We start from the raw sequence: 18,172 nt of genomic DNA on the forward strand, positions 1-18,172 counted from the left end.
AAAAAATGATTTTTTAAAAAAGTAAATAAAATCGACAAACCTCTGGCCAAACTCACAAAGAAGAAAAAAGAGAGAGCACAAATAAGCAAAATAAGAAAGGAAAATGCAGAAATTACAACAAATAACATAGAAATACAGAATATCACATGAGAATATTATGAACAACTATATGGAAGCAAAACAGATAACCTAGAGGAGATGGACAAGTTTCTGGAAACATACAATCTACCAAGACTGAATCAAGAAGAAACTGACCACTTGAACAAACCGATCACTAGAAATGAAATTGAATTACTAGTAAAAAACCTCCCTACAAATGAAAGTCCAGGACCAGATGGCTTCACTGGGGAATTCTACCAAACATACAAAGAAGAACTCATACCAGTCCTTCTCAAACTCTTCCAGAAGACTGAAAAGGAGGGGGTACTCCCAAACTCATTCTATGAAGCCACCGTCACCTTGATACTAAAATTAGGCAAAGACACCACCAAAAAAGAGAATTACAGACCAATATCACTGATGAACATAGATACAAATATCCTTACCAAAATATTAGCAAATAGAATCCAACAGCACATAAAAAAGATTATACATCATGATAAAGTGGGGTTCATCCCAGGAACACAAGGGTGGTTCAACATATGCAAATCAACAAGAGAAAGGACAAAAACCACATGATCACCTCAATAGATGCAGAAAAAGCTTTTGATAAAATTCAACACCCATTTATGATAAAAACTGTCACCAAAGTGGGTATAGAGGGATCATATCTCAACATAATAAAAGCTATAGATGACAAACCTACAGCCAGCATAGTACTCAATGGTGAAAAACTCAAAAGCTTCCAACTAAAATCTGGGACAAGACAAGATGACCTGCTATCACCACTCCTATTCAACATAGTCTCGGAAGTCCTAGCTACAGCAATCAGGCAAGAGATAGAAATAAAAGGGATCCAAATTGGAAAAGAAGAAGTAAAATTGTCACTATATGCACATGACATGATACTATATATAGAAAACCCTAAAAGCTCCACACAAAAACCACTAGAAATAATCGAAGAATTCAGCAAGGTAGCAGGTTACAAAGTTAACATTCAAAAATCAGTTGCATTTCTTTATGCTAATGATAAATCAACAGAAAAAGAAAGTAAAGAAACAATCCCCTTAAAAATAGCACCCAAAGGAATAAAATACCTAGGAATAAATCTAACCAAAGGAGGTGAAAGACTTATACATGGAAAACTATAAAACACTGATTAAGGAAATTAAAGAAAACTTAAAAAAATGGAAAGATATCCTATGCTCCTGGATCAGAAGAATCAATATTGTTAAAATGATCATACTTTCCAAAGCAATCTACAGATTCAATGCAATCCTTATCAAATTACCCAGGACATATTTCACAGAACTAGAACAAATCATAATAAAATTTATATGGAACCACAAAAGACCTAGAATTGCCAAAGCATTACTGAAGAAAAAGAAATAGGCTGGAGGAAAACTCTCCCAGACTTCAGACATTACTACAGAGCTACAGTCATCAAGACAGCATGGTATTGGTACAAAAACAGACATATGGACCAATGGAACAGAATAGAGAGCCCAGAAATGAACCCACAAACTTTTGGTCAACTAATCTTTGACAAAGGAGGCAAGAATATACACTGGAATAAAGACAGTCTCTTCAGCAAATGGTGTTGGGAAAACTGGACAGCAGCATGTCAATCAGTGAAGCTAGAACACTTCCTTACACCATACACAAAAACAAACTCAAAATTGATCGAAGACTTAAACATAAGACAAGATACAATAAACCTCCTAGAAGAAAATACAGGCAAAACATTATCTCACATATCTCAAAACTGTTCTCCTAGGCCAGTCTACCCAAGCAATAGAAATAAAAGCAAGAATAAACAAATGGGACCAAATTAATCTTAGAAGCTTCTGCACAGCAAAGGAAAACATAAGCAAAACAAAATGACAACCTACGGAATGGGAGAAAATTTTTGCAAAAGATGAAACCAACAAAGGCTTAATGTCCAGAATATATAAACAGTTCATACGACTTAGTAAGAAAGAAACAAACAACCCAATCCAAAAATGGGCAGAAGACCTAAACAAGCAACTCTCCAAGGAAGAAATACAAATGATCAATAGGCACATGAAAAAATGCTCCATATCACTAATTATCAGAGAAATGCAAATCAAAACTACAATGAGATATTACATCACACCTGTCAATGGCCATCATTCAAAAGTCCACAAATGACAAATGCTGGAGAAGCTGTGGAGAAAAGGAAACCCTCCTACACTGTTGGTGGAAATGCAGTTTGGTGCAGCCACTATGGAAAACAGTATGGAGATTCCTCGAAAGACTAGGAATAGATTTACCACATGACCCAGGAATCCCACTCCTGGGCGTATATCCAGAAGGAACCCTACTTCAAAAAGACACCTTCACCCCACTGTTCATAGCAGCACTATTTACAATAGCCAAGACATGGAAACAACCTAAATGTCCATCGACAGATGGCTAGATAGAGACTCGGTGGTATATTTATACAATGGGATACTATAAAGCCATAAAAATGACAACATAATGCCATTTGCAGCAATGTGGATGTCCCTGGAGAATGTCATTCTAAGTGAAGTAAGCCAGAAAGAGAAAGAAAAATACCATATGAGGTAACTCATATGTGGAATCTAAAAAAAAAAAAAGAGAACATAAATACAAAACAGAAACAGACTCATAGACATAGATACAAACTTGTGGTTGCCAAGGGGGAGGGGGTGGGAAGGGACAGTCTGGGAGTTCGAAATTTGTAGATACTGACAGGCATATGTAGAATAGATAAATAATGTTATACTGTATCGCACAGGGAAATACATACAAGATCTTGTGGTAGCTCACAGTGAAAAAGAATGTGACAATGAGTATATGTATGTTAATGTATAACTGAAAAATTGTGCTCTACACTGTAAATTGACACAACATTTCAAAATAACTATAACTCAATACAAAAAATGTAAAAAAATTAATGTTTGCTGACAGTATTCTCTTCAATTCAGTAGTTACCTCTTCAGCGGCATCCAGGTTAGATTTTATCCCATGTATTGAGATTTCAATCTAGAGGCTACATTTTAAAAAACTTGTAACTGGTTCCCTTTCATATTTGTGTTGATTTTTGCTTGTGTTCCTCACATCATTAATTTTTCTTTTTAAATGGATGTCATCCATGAATTATTGCTCTGGGCAAACTGAACATAACCTATTTTAAAGTCTTTTTCAAGACTCTCCATGAAGTTAATTTCACCTGGTATAAATTTATACCCTGAGTTTTTCATTTTATGGGGTGTATTTTTACTTTCCAGATAATTTGAAATTTTGGATTGTAGGCTATTTTTGACCTGGAGATTCCCCCCCCCACCTTCTTTCTCTCTCTCTTCCTTTTAGGCTCCTTTCCTGGCCATTGGTTCTATGGTTGTTTCAATCGACATCTTCGTTCTATATCCCACATCCAGGCCTTATATTGGTGTTTTAGGGCTCTGGATTCACAGAGATATTGGGGATAAGGCGGATTCACTCAGCAAGCTGGTGGACAACTTGGCCAGGTTCATGGGCATGAGGTTGTCTTTGTCCTCTAGTCTCTAAACTACCTAGGTGTACAGATTCTTAGATAACCACATTTCCATAGCGACCAGCTACAGTCTTTTCAGCCATGTCTTTGGAGAGAGATGCTTCAATGTTAGATATATTGGAGCTGAAATGTAGAGATTAGCTAGCTAATCTGGCATCAATCATGTTTGCTGGCTAATGTCTAGTGTGCTCCACAGGGTAAGGCTTTGGGCGTCTCAAGAGCCCAAAGGTTTAGACAGGTGAGAATGTGTAGCTGCTTCTGGGGAAAACCCCACCAGGGTCTGCTGGCAAGCATTCAGTGCTTTCTGGAGAAGTGAAGAGGCTCTCCATCTTCCTGAAGCTAGATGCAGGCTATTCAATTTTCCTGATAGATCAAACTTGTCTCATGCATACAAGCTATCTTTGGATATAACTCCTCTTTCAATCAGCAATGCAGAAACACAGGCACCAGAAAGTTTAAGCTTGAGCTATTATCTAGTTTCTGTCAAAATCTCAGATGAGAGAATGGATGTCTGAGAATGAATAGTGGGACCATCCATTTACTCTTTTGGCATAAATTTTCTGTCTAGTTGGAGGACCTTCAATTTAGATGCTGTAGAAACTGCTTCACTGAATTTCACAATTACATTTGCTGCCATTTAGAAAGTGCCTACCATGTGCTGTGCTCAGTACCAAGGGCTCTGTGTACATATCTCTAATCCCTCATGCAAGCCTTCAACGTGGACTTTTAGTCCCATCTTACAGATGGGGAAAACTGATTCAGGGAGCATTTATTCCATACCAAGCAGTTAACATACAACTGCATTTGTCCATTATAATCTACTGAATTTTTCTGTCTTAAGGAAAAAAATCATTGCCACCTGTGGACCATAAAATCCCCTATATGGTATGCACAACATTAGTTTCCAAAGTAGAAATGATTATACCAACATACGGAAGTTTCTTTTGCAATCTACAGAATTCTCCCCAAAACCTCCAAATCTGTGTTAAGTCTACTTATTTTAGCTGAAGGGGAAAATTTAAATGATGAAAACTTGTATAGTCCAGGCAGAAGACTAGAAATTTAAAAAAAACCCACTTTGTGATATTTCTCCAATGGCTCAGAAGAGCTTACAGAATTAAACTTTGTTGGAGCTCACCACGCTCTGTCTGGACAGAGAGAGGGTTAATTGCAAACAGCAACCTTTGAGCTAATATCGGCTTATGAGGCAGTCTCAAAGCTCACAGGAAAGAAAAACTTAGATTAGGTCTTTGAAGGCAGTTTGAATTTTATTATCCAGGACATGATTTCAGAATTATTCCATAAAGACAGAGGGAAAGATGTTCGTCTATTTCTAAACCATTAAGTGTCACCAGGGTGAAGTATCGGCTTCCATCACTGTGCTAATAGCCAACCAGAGAGGACATTTTTCTCCCATGTTCTGCATTGGCTTGTCGCATTGGGTTCTTCAAAATGAAATATGACTTAATTAAAGAAAAGTTCATCACTGAAAATCTTACTTGAAAGTTTAACTAATGCGATCAATCAGACGAGCTCACAGAGAGATAGATATTTCTTGGTATCCATCTATCCTTCCTTCCCTTCATCTTGGTTGCTTGAATAATAAATGTCTTCTCTCTTCCTGAATTTACGGTAAAATTTTTGTGGCCAGGACTTACATTGAATCCAGAATCTCTTACTGTTTAGGGTGTAATAGACAAGAGTGTGCTGGCCCCAGTGATGCTCCATGAATATTGCTGATGGCGGCGATGACATTTCAGTGGTGCATGCCTGTCACAGAAATGCTATGCAAGAGAGATTTTTATGGACAGCAGCACCGGAACGGAATAAGGCTCTGCAATGCATCACCAAACATTGATCTAAAACCGAGACAGGCTGGAAGATTATTGACAGCATGGGCTGCAAACCTTGGGAGAAGCAGGCAGCTCTAAAATGGACCAATGTCAAGACCACTCAACATCTTGGTGTGGCTGAGATGTATGCCACACACCCATCAGCCAGCCAATCAATACTTATTGAATGTCAGCAAGAAAAAAAATGTGACGTTCGATCCTGACGCCTCACAGCAAGTCAGTTATATCTGTTCTGCAATATATATAATTGATGCTCATTAAATGTGTTTTATTTTTTACCTTTTTGCAATTCGGGTTATTGTTACTGTTGCGACTGCTGCTGCTGCTGTTGTTATTATTATTATTTCACTTGGCCATCTGTATTTCTCTGATTGCAAGCTAGGAGGAAATGATACTCCTATTGCAAATTTCTCTACTGTGTTTCAAATACATCCCCGGAGCACAGATAATGCATGTAATTATGAAATGGCTCACAGTAGGATAAACACACTTGCTCTGCTTCAAAAGGAATCATCCTACAGAATCAAATTAAGCACAGAGCAAGGAATTCTAATATACACATCCCCTAAAATCAGCCCTACATTTGTATGAAGTTTGCCTTCATAAAGAGTCCTTGGCTAAGACTTTTGAGTGTGATCTTAAAGAAATGCACAGTTGACGGAAAACAATTTTTGCAATAAGCACAGAGGGGAGATACGGTGTTTTAAAGCCTGAGGACAGCCCAGGAGACACATGCTGCTATTAAACTCAGTTTCCCATCCAAGGGGAATGTTTTCCTTGCTCCTTCGTGTGAGTGCCCCGGGTGGTGCATCTGATTTTCTACTCCCCACAGCCGTGCAAAGGCCGTGATGGAGAGCCGCTGCCTTTGCTGTGCAGCAGCTCCTTCTGAGTTCTCACACCATGTGGCAGGCAGGGTGGCTGGCCCAGCAGCAGCTGCTCAGCCTCTGCCAGCCCTTCATTGGAGTTTTGATACTGAAACAAGCTTATCCAAGAGCCCCAAGACTTCTGAGCAAAGATGGGGTGTTGGATTTGGTGCCCATGTCCGGAAGAGAATAAGGGAAGAAAGTGCATCATGCCTCGAGCTGCACAGCTGGTCAGAGGCTCGTGCTGTGTAGGCAGTAAACCCTGCTCCAGCCAAAGGCAAGTGCGTGCTCAAGGCTTCTGGAGCCTCTGGGTAGCAGCATTCCTTGAGTGCCGGGGAGAATGGCCCTCATCTATGCCCCATGCCCAGTTTCCAACCCAACCGCAAGATCTCTCCTCTTTCCCCCTAGCAACCTGTCCAAACCCCTCATGCTCACCTCCTCCGTGCAGCCTTCTTGGATTGCAACCCTCCTGCATAAGCCTCTAACTTCCAGCTCAGTTATCCACGCTACCTCTTGAGCATGTCTGTATCTCCTGCCTTCCCTTCTTTGCCTAAATTGTACCTTCACCCCAGAATACATTCACCCTCCCTCCCTCCCAACTCTGTATTTGCCTTCATTTCAAATCCTGGACCAAAAGCCACCTCTTCAAGGAAGCCATGCCGAGGATAATTTTGCATTTCTCCATGTTCCAAAGCATCTTTACTAGGAGGCCATGCTTGTGGCTCCCCCTCACTGGTGTCAAATCCTGTCTCTGACACTTAGGAGCTGTGTGACCTTGAGCACGTTACTTAACCTTTCTGTGCCTTAGGTTCCAAAATGGGATAATAATGTTTATACCTATTTCAGAGAGTTATGATGAGAATTAATACGTGCAAAGCATTTAGAACAGTGCCTTAAACATAGTAACTGCTTAATAGGTGTTAGCGTTCCTTGTTGTGTTATTTTGGTCCTGGCTCCGTTCAGCACTTAGGTGATTTGAGGTCACCTCCTCATGGGATATTGCAAACTCCTCAGAAGCTTACCTATCAAAACTGTTAGTCCCATTTTACAAAACTGTAAAGTCCCATTTCTTTATGACCTCTTTTTATGCCCTGTGCTTTTACAAATTACTTCTTGTTCTAGAAAATATCAGACATAAACAAAGGTAGACTGAAATCTCATGTAACCAACACCCGGCTTTAACAACGACTAACTCATGATCAATTTTATTTCCTCTAAACCCTCCACTGCTCTCCTCCCTCCTTCCACAAGCCCTTAGTTATACTGAAGGAAATACTAGTATAATATTTCATCCAAGAGGGAACTTTTAATAAACATATCCTGCACTCATGTGAAGGATGCTACATTCAAATGCTCCTCGTGCCAAATGGGAATCATCTCCAGGACAGACCCCATTTTTCAGACCACAGATCCTCCTGGTGCTGAGGACCTGAACTTTGACCCCGCTTCCTCCCATAATCATTTACAATAGTAGTTAAGTTTTGAGAGGCCATGGTTTAAACTGTGGTACCATCCAGTCTGTGTAATAACAAGCTGTGGTGGGTAAGGATCTCTGAAAATGACTTGCTAATTGGGAAAATCCCCACTTCATTATCGGTCAGAGTGGACACTGTGTCTTGAGTCACTGGTTCCCGAAGAGGCAAAAATCATACTTGCCTGACTCACTGTGACTGTGTCTCAGCCAATTGGACACTTGGGAATTCTGCCAGTGGCAATGAAGAATTTTATTGCACTAAGCATTAATTAGTCCTAGAGGATTTTAGCCTGTTTAAAATTCAACTTTCAAGAACAAGTTTGCCAATGAAAATATTTAAGATAGAGGACATCCCAGTTTTTGCTCTTGTTTTACTTTATAGAATATTCCTATAGCCCATCATGTAGGAAGACCTACTAGGGGAGGTTGTGTTTGGGTTCAGAAAATGGGGTAGCAGGGGAATCATTCTGTTGGTTATATTGTTGTGCTGGATCAATCCATCAAAGATGAATTTAGTACCCAGTAGCTGCAGAGAGAAGGCAGGAGCTGGCACACTTGTTGCTACTGCCCTTCCTGATATTATGTGGACAGCCAGTCACCAACCGTGTTGATGCCAGGCACGAGGTCCTTCTCAACACAGGGTTCCAGGCGGCTGTTAACAAAGTCCCACTCTGGCTCAGTGACTTCTAATTGGTGACTTCACATCCCTGTGTCTGAAAATGGTTTATTAGCTAAGGGGATGCTAGGACCTAGGGTTGTAAGTCACAGTGGGGAAGAGACATGTCAAGTCAAAATTTCTCACACCTAAACAAGGCGAATGTGTAAAAAATATATCTTTACCCCCGGAACACACACTTCCAAACCCTGCATGATGATTTGAAAGCTGCAGATGAAGCTGATGGAGACTGAACTGAGCTATTGGATATTAGCCATGCACTTTTAATAATGTTACAGGTTTGAATTGTGTTTTCATCTTTCTTCTTTCCTGCATTTTCTGTAACTGCCACACCCTGTGTGCTCAGTCTGTGCCCCAGACATTCTCTGGTCTATTTGCTAATTGTAGGAACAGAGTCTAAGCTATTTGGTTCACTGGTCACTTGTCCCTGGCCACTTATTATCATGCCTTCTGTCCTTTATAATAAAAATGATACTTATAAAAGAATGGTGCAATTTTGTGGGGAGGGTATAGCTCAGTGGTAGAGTGTGTGCTTAGCATGAAAGAGGTCCTGGGTTCAATCCTTAGTACCTCCATTAAAAAAGGAAGTAAATGAATAAATAAACTTAAGTACCTCCCCCCTTCAAAAAAAAAAATAAAAGAATGGTGCAATTTGGATTTAGAAACATTTATGGAGCTTGGTTTTAAGTGAAGGCTTTGATATTTTCTGATTGTTTGACCAGGGGAGTCAGGGAACATTTCTGAACCTGTTCCTTTATCACTAGACAGAGAATGACAGCGTTTTTCTAATCTACCACCAGTCTGTCAGGAGAAGTAGAAGAAATGAGTAAAGTGCTGTACACATAATGTATTTTTATGCCGGTAACTGAAATTCATACATTCTCATCGACTTCACCCAAGACCATCAATAATTGGGAAGTACCAGGTTTAAAATTTAGTCGATTTTGATTGAGCAAGCCACACATGTTAATTTCTTGACATTTCTTGCATGCAATCAACCATTTAGGCAAGAATTTTACTTGGAGAAAAAAGAGACTGGATTTACATGTTTAGTAGAAAAACGGGCTGAAGAAAAGTCACATTTTTGGCTGAACCATTGGGTAGTTTTGCATGGTAAGATGCCAAGTAATACTTGAAAACATATAGTCAATAATACTGTATTGTGTAATCGAAAGTTGCTGGGAGAGCGGATCTCAAAAGTTCTCATCACAAGCAAAAAAATTTCTTTAATGTGACTGTGTGGTGTTGGATGTTAACCAGACTAAATAGTGGTGATCGTTTTGCAATGTATACAAATAGTGAATCATTGTGCTACATACGAGATGCAGCTAATCATACGTCAATTAAATAAAACACTTCAAACCTCAGCCAGTTACACTTACTGTTTTGTTGAAAGGGACTACATGAGCTGGCAACAGGGTACAGCAAAAACACTTTTCCAAAACAGACAGACACAGACTCATGGGGCAAAAAAGTTCTCTGCAACAGCTTCAGTGGATCAAATCAGATCCGCCTGTTTAAAAGCACCTTGCGGCGGGTTGAGAAATACTTTCTTATTATTCCTCTTTTCTTGTAGCTTTAATAAGTTGGCAAATAATCCCTAGTTCAACACAACAAAACAGTGAAAGATAATTCCAGAGGAGCATCGCCATATTAAAAAAATTTCAAGAATTTAGGGAATGCAGCCATGGAAAAGAAAAAAAAATCACAATATAATTTAGTGTAGCATTGAGATTACTTTACTGGTGAGAGTCAAGTCTTCAAAAGAAAACAGGGCAGAAATAAAACCCCAAACCTGAAGTCAAAGACACCCCAGGAGGCCCAGTTTACCTGTTAAACCAGTCATCTGTGTAGCGAGGGTAAGGGTAGGGGTCGTTGCTGCTGAAATCGTAGCTTGCTTCTGCGTTCTGAAAAACACAAGGCATGAGGTTAGGTCCAGAAAGCCAGAGGCACAGGCTGAGAGGATGCCCCGACACACGACTGTCTCAGGCCGACGATCACCCTGTGCAGGGCTGCGCTCGTATCCTCTCCGGACCAGCCCGTGCAAATGGTGACAGAGCAGAAGTGGGTCCCTGGAGTGCTCTCTCCTCCTGTTACCTCCTTCCCAGACTTCCTCATCCCATCCTGTTCCAGGCCCCCAGAGGACTGGCAAATTTGAGTCCTGCACTCCCTAGGACTGTTTCCATTTTAAGTTGAGTTACTCCAAGTGGGGAAGTGGGGTTCACCCAGAACCCAGGACTCATGTTAAGCTTCCTTGGACTGATGGCTGGAACGTTCTAGCTCTCATGTCACAAATGAGGCAGACTCTTTTCTTGCTTTATGCAGAAGGCTCACTCCCAGATCCCTGCTCCCGGCTGACAGAGACTTGTCACTTTTACATTTATGTCTGTTAAACCCTTCCCCAAGCCCCTAACACTGGCCATAACACCAATCTCAGTTATTCACTCAACAAACATCATTAAGTCTAATATATGCCAGAGACTTTTCTAAGCATGGGAATACAATGGTGACATTTCTGTTCTTATTAAACTTACAGCCTAGTTGGGGGCACAGATGTCAATCAAACAAATAAATATACAATTGCAAACTAGGAGTCCTCTTAATATAGGGTACAATGAGACGTTTAAATTCTATGCAGTCCAACACCTCCTTTTTCCCCACAGTCCTTCCCCACAGAAATCAATTACATATTCACTTAAATTGTCTTTAAGTGATTTCATGTTTTAATTTTTTTTCCATTAAGGTCTTCAGTTGGTCTGCCTTTTATTTTGCCCCATGAAGGGTGATGACCCCCCTACTATTTGGTGGCTAATCTCTTCATTCCCCACCTCCTCTGTTTGCCCAGGGACGTTGAGCTCTGTGAAGCTCCACTCTCCTCATCCCATCTCCTCTCCTTCGCTTTTGAGGTCTGCAACCAAGATCCCAGATGGTTTCCTGGTCCACAGCATACACTTGGCTGGGAGACATCAGGTGAGACGCAGATTCCAGTTCAAGCATTTCTCAATTCCACGGGTCCTGAGATATTTTCAGGAATTGTGCTCTTTTATGAGGTAAACCACTTTAGTTTGTAAACCTTATGTATCAGTGACATACTATCTTAAGGGCAAACTGACTAATTCTGTGAGTTTGTGTTTCCCTTTGTTGGATGGCAAAGAACCACTAGCTATCAGCAGTTGTGATGATCAGAATTGTAATATTAATTGATTTAAATAAACGTGCTTGGGGCAGAAGTTACCTTGAAATTCATTTACATTTTTAAAAATTTAAAGCTTTCTAGCTATATTGATACACAAAAAACTCCACACTTTTACTGTCTACACCTTGATGAGTTTGGGCCTATGCACACACTCACGATGCCATCACCACGACCAAGGTACTACACATATCCATCACCTCCAAAAATTCCCTTGTGTTCTTTTGTGTCCATGTTCTTTTTTTTTTTTTTTTGGTAAGAATTTTTAACATGAAGGTTTAATATGAGCTCTGTCATTTTAACATATTTTACACTGTGTAATAGCACGTTGTTGACTGTTGCACAGCAGAGCTCTAGAACAAATTATTTGTGTAATGGAAACTTCAAATCCACTGAAAAACAGTTCCTCATTTCCCCCTTCCTCTATTCAAAATTCGGACCAGTCATTGTGCCTTGGGCACTGATCATAGTCCTCTTGTGTTCTAGAATCTAGGTCTTCCTTCAGCACCTGGTCTGTAGAGAGGATGTCTTCCTGTCTCCACTGGGCCAAAATTATTGGCAAGTACCCAGTCCTGCTCCTCCTTCATTTAGATCCCAAACTACTTTCATTCATCTGGAAAAGTTTAATTCTTTATCCGGTTTTACAATCCCTGTCTCTGGGGGAACTTCGCTAACTTGATATATTTTTTTCTTGACTTTCTTGAGCTATTTAGATAGCAGTTCTTTAGAGGGATAGTATTTTTAAAATAATTTTTGTTGAAGTACATATGATTTACAGTGTTGTGTAGATTTCTGGTATACAGCATAGTGAATCAGTTATACATATATATGCATATTCTTTTTCATTATAGGTTATTAGAAGCTATTGGAATTAGTTCCCTGTGCTGTACAGTAAGACCTTATTGTTTATCTATTTTATGTATAGTAGTTTGCACCTGCTAATCCCAAACTTATAATTTATCCCTCCTCCTGAACCTTTCCTCTTTGGTAACCATAAAGTTGTTTTCTATGTCTGTGAGTCTGTTTCTGATTTGTAAATAAGTTCATTTGTATCATTTTTTAGATTCCACATGTAAGCAATATCATATGATATTTGTCTTTGTCTGACTTATTTCATTTAGTATGATCTCTAGGTCCATCCATGTTGCTGCAAATGATATTATTCCATTTTTTTAAAGTGGCTGAATAGTATTCTATTGTATAAATATACCACAGCTTCTTTATCTAGTCATTTGCTGAGGGACACTTAGGTTGTTTCCATGTCTTGGCTATTGTAAATAGTGCTGCTATGAACACTGGGGTGCACATATCTTTTTGAATTAGAGTTTTCTCCAGATATATACTCGGGAGTGGGATTTCTGGGTCATGTGGTAAGTCTATTTTTAGTTTTTTAAGGAATCTCCATACTGTTTTCCATAGTGGCTGCACCAAATTACATTCCCCCCAAAGCTGTAGGAGGCTGATTCCCTCTTAATTCTGTGCTAGCCCTTTGAAGCTTGAGGGCAATTCTGGAGACAGGAGGATGGGGGCAAAGCCTGAACTGGCCAAGGCTGTATTTCTCCCATCAGCGCAGGCTGGCAAATAGAAATCAAATTCCACTAGAGAAGAATAAAATCAGAATTTTCTGCACCTTTGTGTTTGCTGCTTGAGCAACTGACCCATTTCACGAACTTTCCACCATGGCTCACCTTTCTTGCTCACAATTATCACCTGTGGTCTGGGTTGAGTTCTTTTATCTCTAATTCCTGGTTCTGGAGAAAATGACTTGCCATGAAGTGGGTGGGGGCGAGAGGGAGGACCTGAAGAGTTCTGACAGCAGAACTTGTAGCTGAGAATCCACGGAGCTCTGAGACCACTTTTCTAACAAGAAGATAGGTCATGTGTTGTCTGTGGTCAGATTCAACTCTGAAAGTTGAAATGGATGAGGACTTAGGAGTTCTATTGTGTTGTTTTTACAATTAATTTGATGGCTAATGCTTAATTCCTTGTGTAACAGTCTACATGGAGTGTTAAGGAAGGCAAACAGTTATTCTTGTTTGGCTGTATGTTTTCTGCCTAAAAAATCAAATAGTTAAAACAAGAAAGAAGAGTGTGCAATTTGTTTACGAGGGTTCTGTTTATACTTTTATAGCACAAACGAAATCACTTATTGATTTAGATTACAATATTGTCATCCATAAAAGAAATTGTGTACAGGAATAAATTAAACTGGACTTGGATTATTCTGGAATCTTCTAAAATATCCATTAACATGGACATTTGGGAGTAAGTGGAATCTCTGTAAATTTAATGCTCTGGTCATTCTAGGCTACGCCAGAGGCTTGTTTTGGTTTGAATTCTATAACCTCTTCCTAAAATGCATTGGTTCGTTTTCTTCTTTTAGAAAATACTAGCTGTTTAGTGAACATAATTTAATCATCGATGATTCAGGATCAGGATGATTCAGAGTCATTATTAAGAACTTGAATTATCATTGTACTGTCGTGGAGAAAGTAAGATCGGATTGCATCTAAACTGACCTCAGGGCGTCCCTGGAAGTTATTTCTGGAAGAAACTTCTGATCATGGCTCATCTTCTCTTCAAAAGTTGAGTGCAGGGGAAAAATTCCTCTAGTAGTTAATATTTCTAAGGCTTAATTTCTGAATACTTGAATGCATAGCCAGAAAGCAAAGCCAGATGAGCTCTTAGCAAAGAATTTTCATAATTACAGGTTTGGCCCTTGTTTGCACTGTTCACCTTCCCATCAGATGGGCTGCCTGCACGCGAAGCTAAGTAAGGACAACGGACTTGCTTATTTTCACCAAATCTTCTGACTCTGTTATATCTGAGGCGTTGCCTTTGTGCAGCCACGAATGGTACACGTCAGATGCAGGGGTGGTCTCACCGTGAAAGCTGGTGGTGGACCCAGCGGTGACCATGCCCGTCGCTTTAACCTTCTCAGGGAAGCTTCTGATACCCTTGAGACTGAACCCAGCTCTGGTCCTGCCACTCTTACCCCCAAATCTGGAGCGTCCTGCCTCTGGGACCAGTGGACTTTCCTTGCTGGGTTGCGCAAGACAGATGTGTCTGCAGGCGACAGCTTGGAGCAGGGGAAGGAAGAGAAGCATTCAAGTCAGATTGACCTGGTTTGGAACCCAGGCTGTTTGGTCTTGGCAATTTCTGTGTTTTCTAGAAACTGAGGTTTTCCTCATCTTTAAAATGCAGATGATAAAAGGGTAACTGCTTGGCTGCTCCGAGGGTAAAATGAGGGAAATACTGTAAGCTGGCAAACCCACCACAGACGTTCTCTCTCCTCTTACTTCTCCTTTTGGGTCCTTCCATTTCTTTGATCATCTATGGCAAGGGTCACAGAGTATGGCCCATGGGCCAAATCCGGCCCACCACCTGTTTTTGTAAATAAAGTTTTATTGGAACACAGTCATGTCTGTATGGTTACAGATTGCCTACGGCTGCTTTCACACACCAACAGCAGACAAGTAGTTGTGGCAGAAGCCCACAGATCTTAAAATATTTGTTACCATTTCTAGAAAGAGTTTGTCAACCCTTGACTGGCATCCAGGGCATCCCCGGCTGCCCTCCGACAGCCTGAGGCTTAAGCTCCAGCATCTCTCCCAGTCCTGTCTTTCCCAGGAGCCCCCTTGCCCTGAGACACTCTGTCCATGGCTCGTTCCCTCTAGATGAGATGTAGTTGCTGAAAAGGAATCTGATATAAAGTAGCTTCCCTCACTACGTTGCTGAGAGTTTGAAGTTACCTATTCTGGGTCTCCCATCAATCAAAAGCGGGTTATCAGGTTTTACTTTGGCAGAAACTGGGGCTGGGCAGTTGACAGCATCCTCCTGGGATGGCAAGGCAGCCCCAGCATTTTCCCCACCACCCCGTGCCCATCATGGGTTGAAGGCTGCTTCCATGGGCACCAACCCTCAGGTTCTTCTGACTTTCCATCCACAGGTGTCCCATCCACCCACGGTCAGAGCATCACCTTGGCAGAGAGTGGCGGGTGTTTGTAGTCAACAGCCCTCCAGCACGTGAAGCTAATTGCCCAGGTGAGATGGGTACATAGAGTGTCTGCTACACAAGGGCTCACCTATCTTTCATTTTTAAATGTGGTGCTGCTTGGGCATTCTGACAATACCAAGCTCTCATAATAGGCCAGTATAATATAATAATATATAATATAAGGTCTGTGGCGTGATTGAGTTTTTTAGAGCACCGAGGAGCAAACTCTGTGGTCTGACTACAAAATTAGGCAAGTGGTATCTTCAGTAAGGGCTGCCGCGTACAGTTGTGCTGGTCACGCCTTCATACCGGTGCACACCCCAGGGAGCAATTAGAGGCTGTTCTGGACTCGCCAAGCCGTGTGCCATGGGGTGGGGCTTTAAAAAATAATTGGTCAGCCCAGAGGAGCCACCCTTTTCTCATTTGTCTGCCCAGAGGGGGAACATTTTCTAATTTGTTTGCCTGGAGGGAGGTGCTGTTTTGCAACTCACCCACCAGTAGGGGGCACTTTTTTCAATTTCACACAAACGCATGTATGTAAGTACTAGCTTGTCTATGAGCCATGGCAAGAAATAATCTCTCTAGTTATAGTCATGTATAAGCTCAGACCACAGAGACATTGTACCAGAGAGACGAGATGTCCCCTGTGAGACGTCAAGTAATACCAGACTTAAATAATATCTCAAACTATGTGGGTTTGTGACTATGAGTACAGCATGATTTATGATTAGTTGCCAATGTAATTCCACAGCTATAGGAACTCAGAACAAGAAAGTACATCACATTCATTCCTTTACTGTAGCTTGCTACTTTCCCTAAAGGCATTGAACCAAATAACCCAGCTAGGAGCTGTGTCGCAGCATTAGCTGAAGTCGCCCTGTGCTCGTGAGCTAATGAAGAGAACTTAGCTTCCCCAGGCAGACCCTCAGACTGCAGCCACGTTGCCCCAGAACAAAGCTCACCCGCACGGAAAACGGGCAGCAGAACGGCCCTGTCCACGAGAGCCTAAAGAGCTTTGCTTTGGGCCCACTTGCTTCTAATATGGTCGTGCCTGAGTTTTCCCAACTAGTCCTGCTCTGATTTTCCTCAAATAATTCTCCCACATGCCCTGGTTTAACGACAATGTTCAGCTCACTTTTGACTGAAACCAACATTAAAGGGATTTATGTCTATATTAAGTCCGGCTGTAAAACTTAATGAAATCTAACATTTCAAGAGCACTCAAAAAAAAAAAAAAAAAAAAGATACATAGTCAGAAAATTGCTTGAAACCTTTCTTCTGTACTCCTAAGATTTCCAGAGTCGTGTATTGTTTTTTCCCCAGTGACAGGGTGTTCTCTGGGTGTGGATTTGACACTTCCTACCATTATTTCTTTCTTGCTCCTGGAAATTCCAGCAACTTCTCTAGTCACAGGAGCCCTCTCGGGATAAGAGGAATGTCATAGCCAGGCCAGGCAAGTATCACCACGCCCAAGCTCCGTGCTGGACTCCTGTGCTTTTCCGTTTCCAAGGCGCGGCTCCTCCCTATGGCCCTCATGTCACTCTTAGCAGCAGACCTGAGGGAGGTTCTAAGCACTAAACATAAGAGGAATTAATAACATTAACTCCTAATGGCTAACACAGTGCCCTAAATTAATAGAGTGCCTTTCAGGTTTTCAAAGGAGTTTAAGTTCTCTTATTTAATGTTCTCGCAAACCATGTTGGGTTAGGAGAGCAGATGTATTGTAGGCAGAAGTGGGGCTGCTCTTGTTGCTAAGACACGGTCAAGGCAGCCCCTCTGGGTGGCTTCCTCACAGTTCTCTCTGCCTGCTCACGTCTTCTTGGCGTGTCTTACTATTCAGAAGGCCACAGCAGCCCGTATTAGGCTAGATTGAAGCCAGTGCCCATGTGGGAGTTTTAATAGCTGCCCTGAAAGCGTGAATTCCTGGGGTTACTCACTGTAATCAATCTCCAAGAGCTGGCCCTAAGACAGGGTCCGTAACACGTCTGGAAAAAAATGTGCATCTTTTTTTTCCCCCACTAACTGCCAACTCAAATTTAGCATTTCCTTCAATTATGAATGTAGACAAGTCACAATATTAGTAGCAGTTCCTGTGAGCTTGTCCCCAGTATGCACTTTCCTACAACGTTGTAATTGTCACAGATACGCTGAAATATCTTTTCTACTCACTCCTACCTGCCACTAGATTTTGTTATTTTGGTATCGCACATATAAAGCAGGCTAAATAGTACATATTCACAAATGTGTATTTTCAATCTTTTGATAACTGTTTCAATGTAATTGCTTTTCCTTGGTTATCCTCTGTGTTTTGTTTTATGCATTGAAAATAGTACTCTGAAAATAAGGAGACAGAGGCACTTGTGTACCCAGGTGGCTGGCGTGCAAACTGGTGCAATCTCTTTGAGGAGAAATTTGGCGATGTCTATCCAGAATGAAAGAGGCTCCGACTTTTTGATCATGTGATCCCACTGTAAGA

At 41.1% G+C, this 18,172-nt stretch overlaps 1 protein-coding gene across 1 annotated transcript in view; it reads right to left on the reverse strand.

The window, feature by feature from the left end:
* The window catches only part of PCSK2 (proprotein convertase subtilisin/kexin type 2), a 220,561-nt gene that overhangs the window by 55,123 nt on the left and 147,266 nt on the right, over positions 1–18,172 (reverse strand). Inside the window, exon 6 of the mRNA XM_010972898.3 lies at positions 10,337–10,413. Within this exon, the coding sequence (XP_010971200.2) occupies positions 10,337–10,413 (77 nt within the window). The remainder of the gene's footprint in view (positions 1–10,336; positions 10,414–18,172) is intronic.

This window comes from Camelus bactrianus, chromosome 19, assembly GCF_048773025.1.
Source record: "Camelus bactrianus isolate YW-2024 breed Bactrian camel chromosome 19, ASM4877302v1, whole genome shotgun sequence".
Classification (NCBI taxonomy): Eukaryota; Metazoa; Chordata; class Mammalia; order Artiodactyla; family Camelidae; genus Camelus; species Camelus bactrianus.